Source organism: Colias eurytheme, chromosome 7 (assembly GCF_061535395.1).
Source record: "Colias eurytheme isolate Ceu_HAF_F1 chromosome 7, ilColEury1 Martin Lab GWU primary, whole genome shotgun sequence".
Classification (NCBI taxonomy): domain Eukaryota; kingdom Metazoa; phylum Arthropoda; class Insecta; order Lepidoptera; family Pieridae; genus Colias; species Colias eurytheme.
In genome coordinates, this window is record NC_142986.1 from 5476026 (window position 1) to 5497836 (window position 21811).

At 33.8% G+C, this 21811-nt stretch overlaps 1 protein-coding gene across 2 annotated transcripts; it reads right to left on the reverse strand.

Annotated features, from left to right (window-relative positions):
• Positions 1-7265: 7265 nt before the first annotated feature.
• LOC149907046 (uncharacterized) lies at positions 7266-11259 on the reverse strand. Of its 2 annotated transcripts, none has more exons than XM_090104106.1 (3): positions 9749-11259; positions 8438-8563; positions 7266-7478 (listed from the first exon to the last, which is right to left on the reverse strand). In XM_090104106.1, exons 1-3 carry the CDS (start codon positions 10805-10807, stop codon positions 7401-7403), a joined length of 1263 nt encoding a protein of 420 aa, XP_089960232.1. In that variant the 5' UTR covers positions 10808-11259; the 3' UTR covers positions 7266-7400. The 2 variants fall into 2 exon arrangements, with proteins under 2 accessions (XP_089960232.1, XP_089960233.1); XM_090104107.1 differs by having other exon boundaries at positions 7266-7475; positions 9749-11257.
• Positions 11260-21811: the final 10552 nt, after the last annotated feature.

Genomic DNA, 21811 nt, shown 5'->3' on the forward strand with positions numbered 1-21811 from the left:
TAACCAAACTCTTTACTCGAATCAAAACAACAATCAACAATCATAGAAGACAAGTGCACTCCTGACGTGAGTCACAATGACGGTTGTTGACAAATTGCAAGAGTTGACTCTATCCCGCTCTAACCTGACTAATTTAATATGTTTGTTTCGCCACTCCGGGAGCAGAGCTGCCAATATGGAAATATTTGGTCAGATAGTTATTCATCAAATAAATCACGATTGAAAAATAGGCGAGCCGTTATGAGTTAGATAAATAATTGAATAAATCTATTCGAAAGGTAGTTATTAGACTGTTTATCTCGGGATTGAAAAATCGGCCCTAAATGTAGTAGCGATTGTGTGGTTAGTTTAAAAGTAAGTTTTAATCATTAAATATGGAAATCTCTGAAGTTATTTAATTTCGAAATGTAAAGAAATATAGTTTTTGTAAATTAATACATTAGGCCAATATAATTTAAATTAAATTAAATTGATATTTTCTATATTCCATATTTATTGGTTGAATTGAGCATTTTGTAAATAGAGAAAATTTTTATTTAAGGTCGAGGCGAAACGTTATGTATTTATAACGATTTGTATATTCGGATGTACACATTAAATAAATTATTTATTGTGATATATTTTAACTTATTATTTAAGATTAGTAGGTATTTCAAATTGGAAATGAAGCAAGATCGATGACGAAAAAAAAACGAAGTGTGTATTTTTAATGGGAAAGTGAACGGTTATTAATTTTATGAAACCCGTCTTCCAATCGCGTTTATAATGATATGGTTGAATTATTTTATTGATCATAACCACATGTAGTAGGAATAATAACTTGAGCACAAAAGTTCAATCTTATAGTTTCATTTGAAACTACATTTGAACTATTCTATAGTTTACACTCAATTAGTACGCAATACGCATTTTATTACTCTAGATGAAAATAGGTGCTAAAGATCGAGTACATAGTTGAATTATTTCATACATTTTTATGAAACTTAGACATTAATTCATAGTAGGATTTATAATTCACTTTAAATAGGGTTGATTCTATTATTACTGGATACAACCAATTGGAGTATATAGGTAATTAAAAAAGCATCTCCATTAAAATTATAAGGACATTATTTTTTTCCAATAAGGGCCGATTTTTCAATCCTTGGTTAAAACTTACTCGTCCAATAAAGTACCTATTACCTACACGATAATATTGAAATGTCACCAGTAAACTGTCACATATGGGCAATTAGAATACATTTTTAAGCTACTTGGCTATTGCATAGTTTAAATTGTAGTTACGTTACGTTATACGACGAATAAGTTTTAATCAAAGGATTGAAAAATCAGCCCTAAATGAATTAAAATTCCATCAAGTAGCATAACAAAAAGCTGCTATTTAATCATGTATTATTAAATCATATTTGGGCGTGTTTCTTTTTCGTTATAATAGAATCAGCCATTATTGAGTTAAACGAAACAAGACCACATTTTTGCCTTCGAATTTTCATTAACTGCGTTTTTGTAGGTATGATTTTTGTTACAAGTATAACACAATCATTGCTATATATTATAGAAGAACTTTTAACAATTAATTGTTTCTGGACGAATTTATTTATTTATTTATTTATTTATTTTATTTATTTATTTTATCATAACATCAAATTACCATTACAGGCTTAACCTAATGCGGTATTGACTTACACTAAAAACTTTACACAGAAAAACTAAAACTAATAATAAAACAACTTAAACTTACGAACTAGATAGTTATCTAAGGAATAAATTAACACGATAATAATACAATAATTAATAGCTAATAATATACAAAAGAACCTTTACTAATTCACCCAATGGGCACGTAAAAATGTCCACTTTGCCATGGACGTCATTGAGAATGCGTAGTGCTCGCACGAGAGGAGACTTCGCGAGCAGCATGGTTCGCGCCTGAGGGACGTAAAGTAGCGGCGGCCTGTGACGCTTCTCAGTGTACTTGTCCGGCACGCATAAAGAGAGGGATTGCAGCATTCCAGGGTTATGTGCAAATCCCCGCAATAATTTAATTAAATACAGCGCAAGGGAAAATTCCCGTCGCACTCTAAGTTCATTGTACCCTACCATACCCAGTATGAATAAGGTAGGATACATTAATGGGTAAAAGGGGTATACCCCGTAAAGTTTAAAATAAAGGTGTCTAACGAATTTATTTTGAACCCGCTCTAACATGACATTATATTTTTCTTCGTGTGAAGACCAAATAATGGAGTTGTGCTCCATGTGGCTGCGTATTAACGCGTTGTATAGCACTTTTACAGTTGCTACATTTGTAAAGTCCCTTACGTGCCGCAGTAGAAACCCAAGATTTTTGTAAGCCTTTTTGCAAATATTTGTGATGTGCTCACGAAACATCAGGTCCGGTGTGAAGTATACTCCTAGATCACGCACCTTATTCACCCGTTGAATAGGTACGGATCCAAGCGAGTAGTTGTAGTGTATACTCTTATTCGCGCGAGTGAAACTGACTACGGAGCATTTAGCTATATTGAAATGTAGCTTGTTTTGCTGACTCCAGCTGAAGATGTTTAGCAAGTCACTTTGTAGACGCTCACAGTCCGTCTCCTCGTTTATTCGGAGAAAAACTTTCAGGTCGTCGGCAAAAAGTAGGCACTGACTGTACTCCAGAACATCCGGTAAGTCGTTAATCATTAGAACGAACTCCAGAGGACCGAGATTGCTGCCTTGACTTACGCCAGACCTTGTAAAGAAGGGCTCGGACTGACTTCTATTGTAAGAAACATACTGCTGCCGGTCCTGCATATACGATGCCCAGAATTGCAAGAGTTTCGGTGTGCATCCTACTTCCGCCAACTTCCTCAATAAGACATCATTGTCGACGGTGTCAAATGCTTTTTGGAAGTCCAGGTATACTACGTCTACCTGTACTCCTGCATCCACCGCCGGAACTAAGTTCGCCATAAGATTGAGTAAGTTAGTGGAAGTACTACGCGCGGGCCGAAACCCATGTTGTGCATCGCACAGCTGCCCCGATACCTGCTCGTACACCCTGTGATGTATAGCGGCCTCAAAAACCTTTGCAGGCGTTGATAGTACTGCAACAGGTCTGTAATCATGTACGCTGGTACACAATTTAGCCTTGGGCACGGGTATCACTCGCGTAGTTTTCCATAGTGTTGGAAATGTATTTACATTCAAACACGTATTGAAAATATGCAACAGTGGCTCAGCCAGCACTCGAGCACAATCTTTAAAAATAAAAGCTGGTATACCATCCGGGCCGGCTGAACGTTTTGGCTTCAACCGTGCTAGCGCCTTCCTCACGTCGGCAATGCTAAGAACATCTAGACTTATGCGCGCGCTGTTGGCTCCGCACTGACTCGCTACCTGGGTGTCAAGAACTGGTGGCCCTTTGTTATAAACCTTTTTAAAAAAGGCTGCGAATTCTTGAGCACACTCTTTATCCGTTAGCGGTATACCTTCTTTCATAATAACATTAGCCCCATTTGATGAACCACGTCTCGACTTTATATATTGCCAAAATTGTTTGGGATCCTTAGAAAATTGGTTTTGAATTTTATTTACATGTGCTTTATACGCATCATCAATACCATTTTTTACTATTTTCCTATACAGTGAAAATTCTCTATAATCACAGTCTAATTTTGTTTTTTTATATTTTTTATGTAGTAGAGATTTTGTTCTAATATTTTTTATTAAGTCTATAGTGTACCAATCTGGATAATGATATTTTAAGTTGGTGCTCTTTTCTGTTTTTTTGGGAACACATTCCTCTAGTATACTGTTAATTGTAAGATAAAAATAATTTAGAATATCCTCCATATCTTGCATTTTATACAGTGCGTCCCAATTTACCGACATTAGCTTTGAGTATAACATGTTATAGTCAGCTTTATAAAAGTTCCACCTCGGCCGCAAATCATGAGCTCTCGAATCCGTCGGGTGGTGGACGGCGGGCGCAACGGGCGCTACGGGGGCGAGGCTCACGCGCACCGCGAGCGGTGGGTGATACGCGTCCACCGGCACGAGCGTCTCGTCCGCCGCCGACACACATACCGGCTGCTTCGTTCCCGCGTCGAAACCCGTACACAGCACCAAGTCTAACTGACGGCCTAAGCTATTCTGAACGTTATTACATTGGGTGAATTCGCAAAAGTGTATAAAATATTCAAAACAATTTTTAACATTCACTGAGCACGAATACATATTAAAATCTCCAACAATTATTACTTTCCTATACTTAGTACAAAATTCCTCCAGTATTCTAAATAAAAGTAAATAGTCCCGGTCCGGACTGTTAGGCGGAATGTATACTACACAACACAGAAACAAATAATTATTATTTATAAAAATGTTTGCACAGGCCACTTCAAACTTACAAGAGTCTATAGACACGAACGGTATACATACTTGTCGCAGCTCGTACCGCGGCGCGGCCACAAGGAGCGCGCCGCCCTGCTTGCGCCCATCAGCCCTGTCGCAGCGCACTATGTGGTATCCCGCCGGTACAAGTTCCAAGTCGTGTATGGAATCAGTGCAGCCAGATTCGGTGATCGCGAACAAATCGGCATTCATCAAACCTAGGTTATTTCTAAATTCCGTTACCTTTGTTCGAAGACCCCTTGCGTTTTGATAGTATAAGTTAATAGTTCTATTTAGTGGCACCTTTTTTTGTTGATTTCCGAAACCAAGTCCACTCACTAAATTGTGCATTCATTGGCCAAATTTCCGGCTGGTTTAATTTGTTATACAGTGACTCTGGTAGACCAATTATGAACGATGCGTAGTCGCGTTGGGATTTATGAATGATTTTTTCAGTTTTAATACCAGCATCGGAACCACATATGCTTTCCACGTAAGTAGTTACGGCTTCTAGTGTTGTTTCAGGTTGCAATCGCCAAACATGTAAGTATTTCTTTCGCTCCATACCTTTTAATGCTAAACATTCCGCATTCTTCCCCACTCGTACGTTACTCAGTTGCTTTAGATTAGATTTATGTTTTTTTTGTACGGTCTTCCATTCGTCAATCTTGCTATGCTCCTCATTTCTGGGGTTTTCATCGTCTGGTATTGAACCCTGTGTGACATCTGTAACTGTGCTTAAACAAGGCTCCGTGCGACTTTTTGTAGCCCTTGTGAGCTTGTCTTCTTGTCTCTCTATACTGCTGTTACGTATAATATTCCTATTGTTATCAGAAGATGATTTACATAACTCAGTTGATGCGATATTAGAAGTTGTTTCCATTAAATTATTGGTAGTTTTCATTTCTAAAGCGCGCACGATGTTCAGTATACATCCTAAACTAGACTTCGTCTCATCAAATTGTTTTTGGAGATACTTTATTGCAGTGTCTTGGCTTTCCAAACGAGAAACGATTTCGCTACGCAGTTGATGTAATTGTTCTAAAGAAGTAATTGTTCTGAAGCGTTTGCCTTCACAAATTATTAGGAGATATTTTTTACAGTTGGTACGTTTACGCCTTGATTTAAATGGATTAAAATGTAATATATTAAGGTAACGTGTACATTGTGTATAATTAAGTTGAATTACTTAGTTATAGAATTATTTTTAATTTATGATTAAAAATATTATTTACTTTGTTAAAATGCTGCAATATTTGGGATTTTCTGTAATATAAGTCAATTAAGAAAATAAGAACTTTGTTTTATTCATTTCTGGTTTTAAAAAGTTAATTTACGTTATAATGTTTTATTATATCTGCAATTACGACCAGTATGTAATACCTTCATATGCTGGCGGTTTTTATTTTTTACAGTCGTTCTTTCGAAGAAAAATATATTTTATGGAAATAAGACATCATTTAAGTGGGAAAACATAATTTATTATATCATTATTTATGTACATAGTGTTTTAGCACAAAATAAATATACGGTTCCGACAAACTATTGGACACAAAAGCCGGTTCAAAATAAACAGCTAAGTATCAATATATTCGTGTGCGATATAATATGATATAAAATTTCGCTAGCATCATGATACTGTGATTATGAACTATCGCTAGCGTGTTACATAATGTTTGGTGTTCGATTATCACGATTTAAAACAGTGCCCTGCAATTCCTTTACTCGCCTTTACTTCCACGATATCACATGTAGCCCACTCTTGATACATATATATGTATAGTATGATATTACACCCCTTATAACTAACACCGAAGCACACAGAAGAAAATAAATATGCCTTTTATAAAAATAGGTTCAACGTATCGAACGTAACGAAACCCTACATCAGTCTTATATCTATTAAAATAATAAATTACAACATAAAGCGAAATATAGCGCTTGTTCTCAATGCTCATAATATATTCAATAAAAAAGGATATCAATAAAACCGCTATTTGTATAAAATAATAATGTGTTTTTTCTAATTGTTCGTTTGTTCGGGCATTGGAACAAGGACTATTAATGATTTCAATATAAGTAGAGCGACGCCAATCTTACCCTAATATCGATTATATTAAAAATAAACATTCACATTAATTTATTAATACTGACAAGATATTAATTAGCTTTAAGAGATATGAGGGATGTGTGAACGAAGACTCATTGAGAATGTTAGTGACTAAAAGCTCATGAACGCTATAATAGTTCTAATATAAGTATTGGTTAGTTTGAGAGAGGAGATTGAAAATAATAGAAGTACATATTCATGTTTAGTCGTGTTACTTTTTGGGAAATTTTAAATGATTATAAATGCCAGTTATAATAGTTAATTTGGCATTAATATTTCAGTCTAAATAAATTTATGAGCACAATTTCTTTTCTTTGAAAACATCTGTTGATTTGAAATACAAACAATAGGCACTAGAAGGTAATATACGGTTCGGTAAGACGTAGCTCAGTTGTCAGTACCCTTAATATAGCCGCAAAATTATTACAAGGTGTTTCACGTCTTATGCACAATTGAGGAAAGGTCGCACATTTGCATACTCGAAACGTAATCATGTAATTATTGACAATATTAATTAACAGTTACATGGATATGAGTAGGTAATAATTTTCTAATAAGGTGTATTGGGGTAATTCCGGCCACGGGGTAAATACGTATAAGTTCAATTAATAAGTATCTAGTGATAGATTAAGCAAATATGTATGCTAATAATATCAAACCTATATATCTTCATGCCCTTACTTCACGATACTTACGATAAAGCGATGCTCTGAAGTGGTATTCACAATCTTCCGAAATTACCCCTCATTCGAAATTCCCCCAATGCACTATACTAGTTTTCATGATTGATTTTTACATATTTGGAATAAATACTGTGTTATTTTATATAATTTTAAGCTTGGGATTATCTTTTAGAGTTCCTTAATATGTGCATAGGACTTAAATAAAATAAAAAGCAATTCACGCCGGCTCACTCCTCCGTCTCTTCAGGATTTTCAGCTTGCAATAAATTAGTGTTGTCATCTGTCTGTAATTCGGCGGTTAACTTCTGAAACAAATGTAGCGAGTTAATTATTGTGTCATTAGTACGCTCGATGTTTGGGTCCTTTTCTTAATCCAGCTCGACTGATAAGGTTGGCTGTATACGCATAGATTACGGTCTGGAATAACATTATACTCTGTCCATTATATTATTTGCTTTTTGACAGCTTCACGCCTATGAAAGATTGTATTGTTTATGTTAAAATGTCATACAAATAATTATCGTTCTTCATAGACAGGTCCCGCCCACTTAGTGATGTCTACACAGAATTATTCAATGATGGGTCGATAGATTATAATAATCGATAGAAATACTCTGTAAAATATATCCGAAACAGAAAAACTCTTCTATTATGTTATATAATTTAAACGTAAAGACAACCAAATTGTAAGATAGAAACCAATAAATAATAAAATATTCGTTTAGTTTAGTTTTAACATACAATGCATAGATATGTGGTCTTATTATTACATATCTTATTAGTACGTTTACGTTGTAATTATTATTTACGTACCTGATTCGATTTATGATAATATTTTGAATTTATAATTGAAATGGTATCACAATCGATAATCTTTTGAACATCACTTCTGGTATCACCCGTCGAGCTGTCAAAAAGCAATTCTTATAGTGGACAGACTATAGTATTGGTATTTACAGATTCTTGAATTTAAATGTCAGATAGAGACTAACCTTCACGATTTTTACTTAATTCATATTTTTATTAAATAATTAATGAGTGTGTTGTTTTTAGAGCACAGTTATTATTGACACACTTAACTATTGCCCAAAAATATGTATAAACATTCATGAGTTTAAGGACATCATAACATTAAAATTATACTTACATATTTAACATTCGGCGTGGTTCAAATGTTACGTTGACACCAATTTAACGTCCGATCACAAATTAAAATTTTGTGTAACAATATTGACCTTAATGCAAATTATACCAAAGCACATACCCCAAGCTGAGCCGAAGAATGGCTGCTTCTTTTTCGTAACTTTATTGCTAGAGCAAGTAGTAAAACGAAGGTCATAGATGACAAAGCGGCAGTCAGCAGCGGTAGTAATAAACTGTCCCCAGGTCCCTGCAGAATGAAAAATAATGAAAACACTGTAAAAGGAATTAGATAAAAGCATTTTTATAAGTTTTATGTTGATCGAACGTGTCAATTCTTGGTTCGGAACAATATCTCAGTCCGATCCGTATTTGTTCCGATTTAATTGGGAATATCATCGATGTTTAGTTATAGTTTACTAATTTTAACTAATTTTATGAATGTAACGACTATGCGGTCAGTAGAAACGTTGACGTTCTAAAACCTAAGTGACGCAGACGTGCGCGGCGCTGGCAACTGGTTCTTTTTTCAAAGTATGTACTACTAACCTTTTAAATTTTGATTGTAATTTAGTGTGAGATATAATACATGCTGTTTTTTGGTTAATAATGTAAAACGGGCCAAGTACCTATAATTTAAACACAAGTTTGTTTGACGATTATACTAGAAACACGCACAATATTATATAATACATATTAAATTTAGCCCTAAAAATGTAGAGCAAATATTTTTTTTTTTCAGTATTGTACGTTATCTAGAATGTTTATAGAAAAGAGTAGGTAGGTAACTAGCTAGGTTTAATTAATTATGCTAGTCAATATGTAATAATTTAATCTATTATGATATGATCTCTTCGAATGATAATAGGTACCTATCTATAATATTATCATTCGAAGAGATTTTTAGAGCATTTTGGTAGTAAGCCGTTTAATATCTTTAAATCTAATATCCATGTTATAATTAAGTATTTTTTTTATCTTCATGTATCGCCTCCACTTGCATTAAGTAAGCTTTCATTCTACTTAAAAGGAGTAATTTATTCGACATTCATCACATTTATCGACGGAGTCGTAGGCTCATACATGTAGTTAAAAATATTCCATTGAATTAATCATAAGTCACGACAGCTTTGCACTTAACGCTAGGAAAGTGACTCGGACACTTATCTTTTTGCAATTGAAGCGTTTCTACAACATGCCCACACTGTAAATGTTCACATACAACAAAGCTATAATTAAAACAGATGATGTATTGCCGTTGGTGTTGTTACTTAAAACAACTGCGTAATATTAAATAACAGCTTAGAATTATAATTTTTACGTTTTTATATTACGTATTTACTAGGGATTACGTTTCACTAATCATGCAATATGTGCTCACGCAAATATAAATTTTACGTTATATAAACGTATTACACGAACGTTCGACACTTACATTGACTGGCCATTGGAAGTAAGTTGAAGAATCGACGAAAGGCCACCTCGCTCCGTACCATCCGTTATCAGTTGCCTTCGACACCGTTACTTCGTCGGAATCCGAACTTGGCACAGCAGAATCTGGCTTTAATGGCGGTAGTGAAAATACCTCGTCCACCTCTAATGATTCTTTAAATTCATCGTCGTCGTCTACGGATAGTAACGTATCTTTCAAGTCTTTAAATTTAGATCGTTCACTTGTGCTGGTTATATCACTTGTGGTTGATGTCTGTATTGGTGTAGCTTTGGTCGTAATCAATACGTCATCGAATACTTTTGCACGGTCTGTATTTATTTTTTCCGTAGGATTAAATGCACGAGAATAGTAGTTGAAAACGTTGCGTATCGTTATGGGTTCTGATGTGACTGTGGGTCTTATAATTATGTCTTTATCCCATGGTCTCATTGACATGTAATGATCCAAAAGGCGCACACTGCCAGAAGGTGTGCCGATTAATGGGATTCGTTCTATATCCTCTGTCGGTAGTTGCGGGAGTGCGGTCGACGAAGCTGACGACTTCCAAGATCTTAAAGCAGGCATTGTCCAAGGCGGTGTCGTTACCTTTTCACTTGTTACGGTGCTAGGAAGTTGGGTAGTCGTTGTTGTCGATGTAGTTGTAGTGGGAATTATTGTAGTACTAATATCTTCTTTAGGTTTAACAGTGATTATTTCTGGTGACATTTTTAGTTCCTTTTTTCGAGATCGAATAATCTCTCTGCCTCCCGGTGAAAGAGGCGCAGTGGTGGTGTCATGGTGATCGAACTGCAATCTTCGAGCGAACAACGCACCATTCATAACATAAAGAGGAACGGAAGCGAGAGCCAGAGCGATGATTGTTCCAAAAATCACCATTAAAACATATTTTAAAGTCGATCTCCTCCTAGAGCGACGCACATGAATTGAGGGGCTGTAATCACGACCTTTTCCCTTAAGTCCACTGTTGTTTAAAACTTCTTCGGTTTGCGGAAGAATGGTATATTGAAGACTATTTTCGCCATGACGCACCGTTTTGTACATGTTGAAATATGGAGAACACTACTCAGTTTATTAAGTATCACTTGGTATCAAGTCACATGCTCTTCTCACTAGTGTTTTGTTGTACTTCGTTATAAAAAAATGAAAATATCGCGTAACATTAATCTCTCGATGACTTGGTGCGAGCGGTCGAGGGTTCTTTTGCTTTGTGAACTGCTAATGGTTTCTTGTCTGGTAAAACGATGACACGCATGCGTGACAACATTGAGCGGCTGCGCGGTCCCCTTCTGTCTTCCTGGTTGGGGCTTTGAGGTTATGACCAAGATGCCGGCTTCTATAAAATTCGCATCTTTTTCTAATAGGCAAATAAAAACACTACTTTAGTGTATGATATCGATATTAACAAAACTGTTTTATGATGATTATTATTAGAATTGAGAATATGGTACTTACATAAAGCTTACATAGAACAAAATTAAATAACAACCTGTATAATGTATATAGGATTACAAAGTCACCACCTTATCATGTTTTAAATATGCGTGTTTCCTTGACAAACAATCATTATACGTACTATAAATTGCTTTCAATTATAAAGTTGCGTAACAAAATATTTTATTAATAAAATCTATTAAGATGAGAGATGAGATCTTATGTTAATATTATGCAAATTGCAATGCTATTATTTCCAATAGAAGTATCGTTAACTTAGATGGGAAGTTTTCGATTTGGTTTCTGTTTTGGTCACAAATAAGACATTGCTCGCAAAAAATGAAGATACTCAGGATAATAAGTTTCAGCTTGATTTAAGTAAATAGTGATTGAGAAAACTGATTCATTTGTCTCGTAAAGGTTTCTCACCAAGCTAGCGTGAGTCACATTTCTCGCAATTCTATAGCTCGGCATTTTTTGCGAAGCCTGATTAATTTGAAGAGAGCATACCCTTTATCTTCCCTGAGGCCTTGCACGTATAAAATAATATGAGCAGTTGAATCACACAATCACACGTTATTTGTTCGCTTTTTATTGCAATGCTCATGCGATTATCTTGTTATTTTCCTTTGTATTTCTATACTTACGTGTCGTATACTTTATGATTAAGTTACTAAATGTAGGATAGCTCTATCTCATATAAATATTTAATGAGTAAACAAGAGACCTTCTTTAATATCAATGGACGGCAATAACAAGGTTCAAAGTTTAGACATAAAACTTTTTCACTTGCGTATATTGAACTTGTCTCTGAACTCGTTAGGCGGTGTCGCCATTTCGAGCCACTTTATTGCGATGTTCAGAATTTAATAAAGATAGGAAAGTTGGATGGTACCTATAGATGACACGTTTGAAATTGCGTTATTAACATAAACGTCCTATAAGTTATTAATATTACGATTTAAGACGTTGAATCAATTTTATAATAGTTAGGTAGTAGCACAGACTAATAATAATATACTGGTAGTAGGTAAGTAATACGACTTCTCATAAAACCTAATAGGAAATATACCAACGTAATAAAAACATTTCCACTAGCACAGAAAAATAGTATTTTTTAATATTTCATTTTAGATTAAATATGCTTTGTAAAATTCATAAAAATAATGACGTTGCAGTACCTACGGTATTCTAAATAAATATTTAACTCTTGTGAATAAAAAAAGATTACCTACCATTTTAAGTGGGAACCAATAGATATCGTGTCATGCTAAGAGCGTATACATTTTAATGTATGCGCACTTTAATCTTTAACACGCCCATACCTCTACAAGTAATTTACAACCGTCGAACAATGTGTTTTCTCACGGAAAACAAACCCAATTGTGTACTGGTTCATACCCTCTTAGTTGATTAAATTGCATAACTCGCGAAACGTTAAAAGGAGACGGGGCTCCGCCGTAGGCAATTCTAATCATTGTTAGATAAAAAAAATCTACAAGCAGCATATTAACGAGTTTTTGCGTCCGGTCAAACGAACACACTATACGAATACTAATTTACTTGACCTTGAACGGAATCACGTTTCCTTTCGAAATGGGTTCGTGAATGCGATATTTTTAGTATAAAAGTAAAAAGAAGACGTCGAAACAAATAAAAGGGTTGGACGGACGAATCGTCCCACTTTTTGTAGCCTTGTAGAGCCATCTTTCCTACTTTTGTGTTGAGGGTAGATAAAGGTATGTTTGTTCCGCGTCCTGAGATACCACAAGCTTTTGTTGTTATTTGCATATTACCCGAAACTTGGATGAAATGAAGATTAAAAGTTTATACACGTTCATGTTTTGGTACGTGCTTTTACGCTCCGGAGTAAACGTGAGCCCGTCCTATTGTGGATAACAGGCTTAAGACCATAATTCGTGGTCCCGATTGACGTGGTTGTTTACCTGACCACGACGGCACGAGTAGAATGGGTAGAACTTTATCTTCTTTATCAATTTAACTTGGGAAACCCAGAGCTTTAATAACATTACAAATTATGAAACCGTCAATTCCGATATAATTGGTACTGAAAATGTAAAAAATACATACTTAATACTACAGTTCGGCTTTGTAATTACTAATTATCTTAATTGACACCATATAAGCAAAGCTAAAATTTCAGCGAGTGTCGATGGAAAAAGCCTCATCTGATCATACAAAGGGAGAATGATACGTAGCGTGCAGTAGGGCTTCCTTTTAGTACAATGACATCGTCAGAGAAGCTATTTTAGTTGTCTGGAACATAGCCAGCACTGCGGGCCACCGCGTAAAATAAACGCACATGACAACGCAAACTGCGCCCTATGTTCGACTAATTTCCATGTGGGATATAAAAAACTAATTTTCAAGGTAAGACGTGTTCAAGAAAAGCCATAAGATACAAAAGCGACAGGTATAACAAATGTAAGTATAGTAGCGTTGTATTCTAAATTTTAACTCCTAGTCGCATACTACATGATATATATATGTATTTATATAATAAGTGTAAACAATGTTTTGTTTTGGTTCATCCTGATAGATAGATGTAAACGTAAGCAAATTACTATCGTGGCTTACTAATCATTTCACATTTTATAATTTAATCATTGTTTACGAGAGATATTGAAAATATAATAATAAAAATGTATGTTTATAAAATGTTAAAGTAGTCTAGTATATTTTTATCATTAAACGTAAGTATTTATAGTGATAAGTTTTGCATATCTTACCCTCCTTAAAGTACAAACAATACTTGGCAAATTTAACTATTTCCGCATTAAAATAAAAAACAAATTTACAACACTATTTGTATGAACTCATCCATTTTTTATTTAATTTGCAGCCCACACGCACAGCTCTTAATGAAGATCGATACAATGTACATTAATTTAAACGATTATTGTCTATTTCAAAGAGCAATTACGCTCACAAAAAATCACAACATCCATTAAAATAAAATTTTATAATATTACAGCCTCCGCGTAGTTAATAGACATGAATCTTTTTTATCACACGGCGAATTCATTTTTTCTTTAAGTCTATTAGGGTAGAAAGCACGTTTCTTATTAAAAATATTCGATTTACAAGCAAAATAACATTGCCATTGAGTGTTTTTTCTGTTATAATATTTTTTAATGTTTTTCTTTCATATTATGAGTAGAACTAAATAAATAAAACTATTTTTTTATAATCTACATTGTATAATATATATGTCTACATAAAACCACAGATTAATAGTTTCTATATCTAACATTTTTGTTGTTGATGCGGAAGCGACTGCAACATTGTATGTAGGTAATTGTAGAGTCACAGTAGAGTCTCGTGCTTTAAGATCTAGTTAAAGTGTCAGTAATTAGCTAAAATATTTTCAACGCAAACTGCTAATGGAAATAGTTTACGTAATTCATTCGAAAGGGCCGAAGCTAATTTATCCAGGGAGGGCCGTGTTTGTAATCATTTGGTCAAGTAATAAACAAAATAAAAAAAAAAGAAACAATCATTAGAACTCGGAGATAATTCAAATTAACTACATTTGCTGTATGTTAAAGTAATGTTATTGTGAAAATATTAACAAGTCATTCATTATATTATACAGGACAGATGAATAAAAAATAATAATATAAAGGCTTGTTTCCTGAAGGCCTTACATTTCAAATCAATCCGTGATCCGCAATGATTTAATTTGGTCAACACGTGACTTAAGTACACATATATTTTTTGCTAATTTGCCAATAAAAAAGCCATTATTTCATGTTTCACTAATTTTAAACAACCTCAGCAACCTTGAGGGTTCACAGCATATCCTGAGTTTAACGAGTTCGCCTAAACAAACATCTCGCACATCTGTTTGGACACTAATGTTAGCAAACCATTGCCCGAAAGGTTACTTCGTCTCTTGTTTATAGTGTTTATATGAAAAAAATGTCTGCTTCCAGTATGTTTCTAGAACTTTACTAGCGGGAAGAAATACTTATTAAATAGTTTGTCTTACACGTCTGGCAAGGTTTATGCGACTGAGGGTTCAACTATACTATTGATATATTTTTTGGCCGCGTCCATAATCCCGACAGTAATAAGGCATTAATTGTATGTCTGTAAATCTATACATATAATAAAATCGTAGGAAAGTCAAAACTGTACATTGAATATTTTTTTAAAAGAATACATAATCCATGATCTATAATCGATATAGAAGCCAAAAATATAGTTTTTAGAATTTTTGTCTGTTTGTCTGTTTGTCTGTTTGTCTGTTTGTCTGTATGTTTGACCGAGCTAATCTCGAAAAGTACTGCATAGATTTACTTCAAATTTTGCATGAATATTCCTAAGAGGTCGGGTGAGGATAGTTTAAACATATTATCATGATATCACCTTCGGGGGAGGAGCTGTGAACCTTTATTTTTCTTACATATTCCGTGTACTACGACAGCGTACAATCTAAAGACTCATGTTTAAATGTTGGTTTCGAGTAAGCCATGCTATTATCTAGCTTTACAAAATAAAAACTATGTCATTTACGTAATTTGGGCAGAGAAACAGTATAATGAATTTAGTAGTATAAAGACAAATCTGAAACAGCGCCATCTATGAGATTTCGTAAAAATCAAATCAATTTACATGTTAACACTACTGAAAATACTGTTGAAAATTAATAATTTAAATATAATCATGTTATTTATTTAACTCTTTAACCCATATCTTCCCTTCCCTATAAGGTGCGCTTATATTTCGTGTGAATATACTACATTTTTAAAAGTGAGGGTAGATGTTTATTATTTTAAGTCAAACTAGACACCATTACATTACAGAGCAATATTACAATTAATCTAATATTGATTGTGTTCATTGGTTACATTTTTAAAATCTTCGTGTTTTATAAATTTATAAAGAATAGAAAAAATTCGATCACGAGGCGGGACTCGAACCCACATAATTTCGTGATCGAATGTTTCTATTCTTTATAAATTTATTTTTTATAAATTTATATTATTTTATAAAGCATTTGAATGTCATAAAACCAAAAATATCAAATTCAATCTTTGTGTTTTGTGAATTTTCACCATGGGTTCCCACAAAAGGTAAGTTGTTACTTTTATAGGTATTTATTATTTATAATGATAGCAATTCATGTTTTTTAAAGTGAAACTTTTATTACATCGTCTCAAACTTTTTGGTATGTGTAGCGCATGTCGCGTGACGGTCGAACCGTACGATAATTATCGTACAAATACGATAATTTTGTGCCTTTAGTTTCACTTTTACCGTGGTTTCATAAAACCACACAACATTTTTATTGGTTTTATAAAGGTTTTATATTACACTTTTAGAATGAAATAATAAAATGATGAATTCTTTTTGACTTTTACAAGATTTTGAGGTGCGTTGGGAACAGTAGTTTGTTGATAAAATTTTATTTGTAAGTAGCTTTTTTTATAGATTTACAGTTAACTTTTGATTTTTTATTTACAGATTCAATGTTCATAAAATTATATCGCCTTTGGAAGACGATTTCTGCTGACAATTTTACAACACCACTTGAAAATTGATGATTTGATGATAAAGATAGTGGCAGCGAGGATTAAGTGGAAATTAGTAATCATCCGCTTCGTCAATTTTTGACTGAAGTTAATGTCCAACGTATGGTTCAATCATTGGAAGTATCTCGGGTAATTTTGGAGGATATTTTTCAGGAAGGAGAGAAGGGGCAGCCAACCACATATCAAAGTACTACGTTTTAGTACCGAAAAAAATGTTATTGCCAAATGAAACATAAATTTTGCACTCACAACTGTACAAGTTATGATTTTTATTCTGACTTTGCTGTTATCTGATTATAATATTTATCGTTATGGCTATCGACCGTACTGGGATGAGAGTACATGATATACTCATCATCCAGGATTGCATAGAGCATTTTCACACTGAAAAAGATGTTTTCTTTGAATCGTAGTTGCTTCATTTATTTATTTTTAATCATTTTACATAATATGTTTTATATTTGCCCATTTTCATTATATTTTATAAATAAAATGGAACCAACATAACTTTGTTGTGTATCATTTCTCTATTAATAACCCGTAGGCATATTTTCCAAGCGCCCCATTTAAGGTGCGGTCCTGAAATTTTAATGTATACTTTTACTTTTACTTTACTTGCCTAATATAAGCTCAAGCTCATTTTTAGATGAAAATAACAAAGAGAACTTATTTATTAAAATTTAGTAGATAAAAGAAATTATGTTACGATTTTATAAGAAAACACAGTATATTTATTAGACGGCGGTGATTTTCCAGGCAAAAGATATTCATCAGCTCAATAAAATTGAATAGTATGTTGTTAGTTATTCTTTAAATTCACAGATTGTAATGAGCATTTCCGCATGCAAGTTGTATCGTAGTTTAGATATATCATAGTTTTGACACATTAAAGTTCCAACAAAACCCTCAAATTTTTGAGCAGAGTTGAGCAAGATAATTTAAAAAATGTGCTGTGTTAAGTATTATAGAAAAGGTTAGTTCGTTGATAATTATTATTTCTTCATCATTTACATGTTGTTAAATGTTAGTAAAAATAAACTTTGACTGTTAATACTTTTGTTCAGTATTTACCTGTATGATTATTGCTTGGTAATTAATATGTATATTTTCATGTCGTATAGCTAATTATAAACATAAGTGTGATGTGAAACTAGCTGGATTTATTTTTACACACTCATAGCCATATATTTTATATTAAAATAGTGTTAATAGTGTAAATCATAATATTTTTTCACAATTAAAAATATTTCCTTTTTTCTGATGGTATTGGCATCGAATTAAACCGCGCTGTCGTTTCGTTCACTAAAAGTGATATTATGAGGACCGAATATGTAGCCGCCTCAACTTACGGAAACGAGAGTAACCTGCGTTGTCTGTTAGTTATTGTATTGTCGAATTTAACGTTACATGGAAATTGGAATCTAAATATATTATGTATACTTATATTAAATCTGTACATGAAATATATTTCCTAAATAACTATCACGGGGTGATTAGGGATCGACACTGATGCCAACGAAGCAAACAGTAAAATTTTTGTCCGTCTGTCTGTCCGTATAACCGTTATAGAAACAAAAACTACTCGACGGATTTAAACGAAACTTGGTACAATTATTTTACATATTCCTGAGCAGAGCAGTAAAAGTAGAGTTAAAGCTACACAGAAATCATATTGTATGAAAGAAATGTTCTCCTTATTATATAAAAAATATCTCCCGACATCATAAATGTATATCTTTTATGGTTGACTCACAATAACACGTGTAACTTCCGATAGCTTAGGAGTTCGAAGCTTTCTGATTATATTTGTCTATAACACTCTCAGTCCGTTTCAACTCAATTTTTATTTTCATGCATCAGTGCCACCTAAAAAATCTTTATCGAGTTCTCAAGAATCGTTAGAGGTAAGAGGCTTACTATAGACCGAAAACAACATGTGTTATGCCGAGAACCTGAAACCGCTTCACAACGAGAATTGCGGCTCACAGCTGACCGCGAACGGCATGTACTATCCCGTGAAACCGAAACCTTCACTGAGAGGGTATAATGTCTCACAGCTGATCACGGCCGTCATATTTTATCTCGAGAATCTGAAACTTTTACTCAATATGAAGACCGTTTGACAAATGATAGGGTGCACCATAATATTATTCGATCTCTTGAAGATGAACATGAGCATAAGCAATGACTAGAGTAAGGACGCGAATATTACAATTAATTGAGACAAAAACGATTAATAAGTTTGTTTAATGAAAGATTAAGAATTGAAACTATTCGGTCTCTGGAAACGGACGCATAGCGAGAGGCCCCTCTTACTGCAGACAGATTTCGACATATTCTTAATGACTTAGATTAGAGGTAAACATAGAAGATCAATCTACGAATTCGGTGGTGGGGTCCGACAAATATAAAAGTGGGTTTGCTTATAACCTCACAATTGATTCTCAGATCATCTTCTGTATAGGCGATATTAACGTAGTATGTTATTTTTGTAATGCTTTAAAGTGGAGTAAGGACAATTTTAGAACATGTTTCATCAGGTTAATTCGTATGTATGCAGTTTTAAATCGACATTAGAAGCTTTTCCTCAAGATGGTGAATGGTGATATTAATATAAAATTGTTATAAATGCCGATAGACGGACGTCTATCGGCACTCAGGAACTTCCTGGGCGTTTTATAACGCCCAGGCCACAGTATTACAATTTTTTCTACTGCAGGGCGACGAATGTATTTTCGCATAGCAACGGAGGGGAACTCGCGGGGGGTCAAGTGACGCGGGCCACGTACCATTAACATGCTTAGTTTGTGGTACCGAGCGCGAAAGAAAGTCATCGTGTTTTTGTTTTGTTACTATGTAAACTAACGTAATTTAATACTTAGGTACAATATATTCTATAACAGTGCGCTCAAACTGTTAATCTACATTTAATTTAGATTATTATTTGAAATACTAAGTAATGTAGAATTTAAATCACATTCATTCATGTTTTCCTCAGATTTTCGATTTCCTCCGATTTTAAGATTTTCTTATCAGTGTTCAATTTTAATTTAGTTAAATTTTATAAGAGACAATTAAGAACATTCAAAAATAAAGTGTCACGTATTTTTTTAAACGACGAATGACGAAAAACGACGTAATCGCGGACGAAGTCGCGGGCAACAGCTAGTGTAAATAATAAAATAATATAATTTATAAGTAATTTGAAAAATTGCAGACATTCAAATTTATGTTGATATGTACCTACTAGGAAACCTATTCGTAGGTACTGTAATCCATAAAGTAACGTTTAGGAACGTTGCTTCTAGAGTCTAGACCCAAGACTGTATACACAGTTAATGGAAATATAAAAATGTAAATGCGCAATAAATTTCAACAACGACAACTTATAATACCTAATGCTTAAAATCTACGCTTTTCTTAATATTATTATAAGAGTAAAATTATGTTTTGCTATTTAAGAGCAACCTTTTAAAAGTAGAGAATACCTGCTGCGTTGTGAACACAAAACGTTTTTGTGTGGTTTTTTGTATGCATTTCTTAACAGTCCCTTGGGGTTAGATAAGTACTCGCTTATCTTATCCGAAGCCTTAGCTTCAGATAATTAAGTTTTTAAAATTACAAGCACTTGCTTTGTTGATATAGGCTAGAGATATGAATTTACATAAATGTGTGAAGTTGTTAAAATTGTTCCTGGAGTGATCTTATCCTACGGAGTATAATTGTAGTTAAATTATTTTAATCTCATAGAAAAATAAATAGAATAGATATGTGTGTATTCTGGCGATGTTAACAATGAATAGAGCAATAATTGAGTTTACATGGCAACATAACAATCTTATCAATATAGTACATATTATCTTACTACAAGCACAGAATAAGTTCTATAAGTACGTTAATAAGTAATATCCAATGTTAATTATTTTTAATTTCCACGCCTATTCTGCGAGATCGCTCACTTCCGCGAAGCAATTAAAAGTGTCCCATTGATCGAATGAGAAATGGCATCACGGTTTGACGTCCATTGACTCCGACGGGCGCAATGATTAGGCCTATTGTTTCTTCGCCGTTACCAACACTAAGTTGTGTATAATTGGCGTGTGATCAATGTGTCGAGTGCATCGGCCGCTCCTGACCCTGGCTGGCCCAATGCCACACAGCACGGGCACCACGCCAACAGTCAAAACCTTCCGCATCGCAGATTATCATTTCACAACTGTTTGCTCATATTTGAATAGTCATCTGCGGATTTAATGGCAGTTTGGATCAACTTCCTAAATTCTTAGTGACGTTGATGAACATCTTAGCTTTGTTTCCTATAAATATTTCGGTCGCCAAGGCTTTGTTTCGTTGTACAATACGCCATCATATTATAATTATTGTGTTGATTTAGTTCGGTTGTTATATTTATATTGCAAAACATTCATCAAATTCATAAGAATTAATGATTAACGAATATAATTACACAATTATTAGAGTACGGATATTTTTACGTTCATAAGGAAAACCATACCTACCGGTTACAATAATAATATTCAAATTACCGTAACAATATGGACTCTAGACTAGTATATGGTAAAAAAACTGGGTTTAATTGGAAATAATAATTACTCGATCACATCAAGGGAATCAGCAATCAGTTCGAGTTGTTTCCAATACATTAGGCCGGCGTTGTAATGGATAATTAATTGATCATTATTGGCAGATTGTTTGCATTGGCGTAGGTTGAGGACGTTGAACTAGATATGTTTACACGCGCGGTGTGATTACGAAGCAGAATTTTATGATTTTATTTTAGTACCAGTGACGTGGGATTTATGAGCATTCAAGGAATTGAATGTACGCGATATAAAATTAGAAATTATACGCGATATAAAATTAGAAATTAGAGTTAAATTAGTGATACACTTAAAATTTTACATCTAAAATTATAATATTTACCATAACATTACATTGGCATAATATGCCGGAGACTCGAATCTATAAGATTTTCCCCCACCATGTAAAGTGTTCAACACTGCGAAAGAATTTTCACTTCAAAACTACTTGTTTAAAA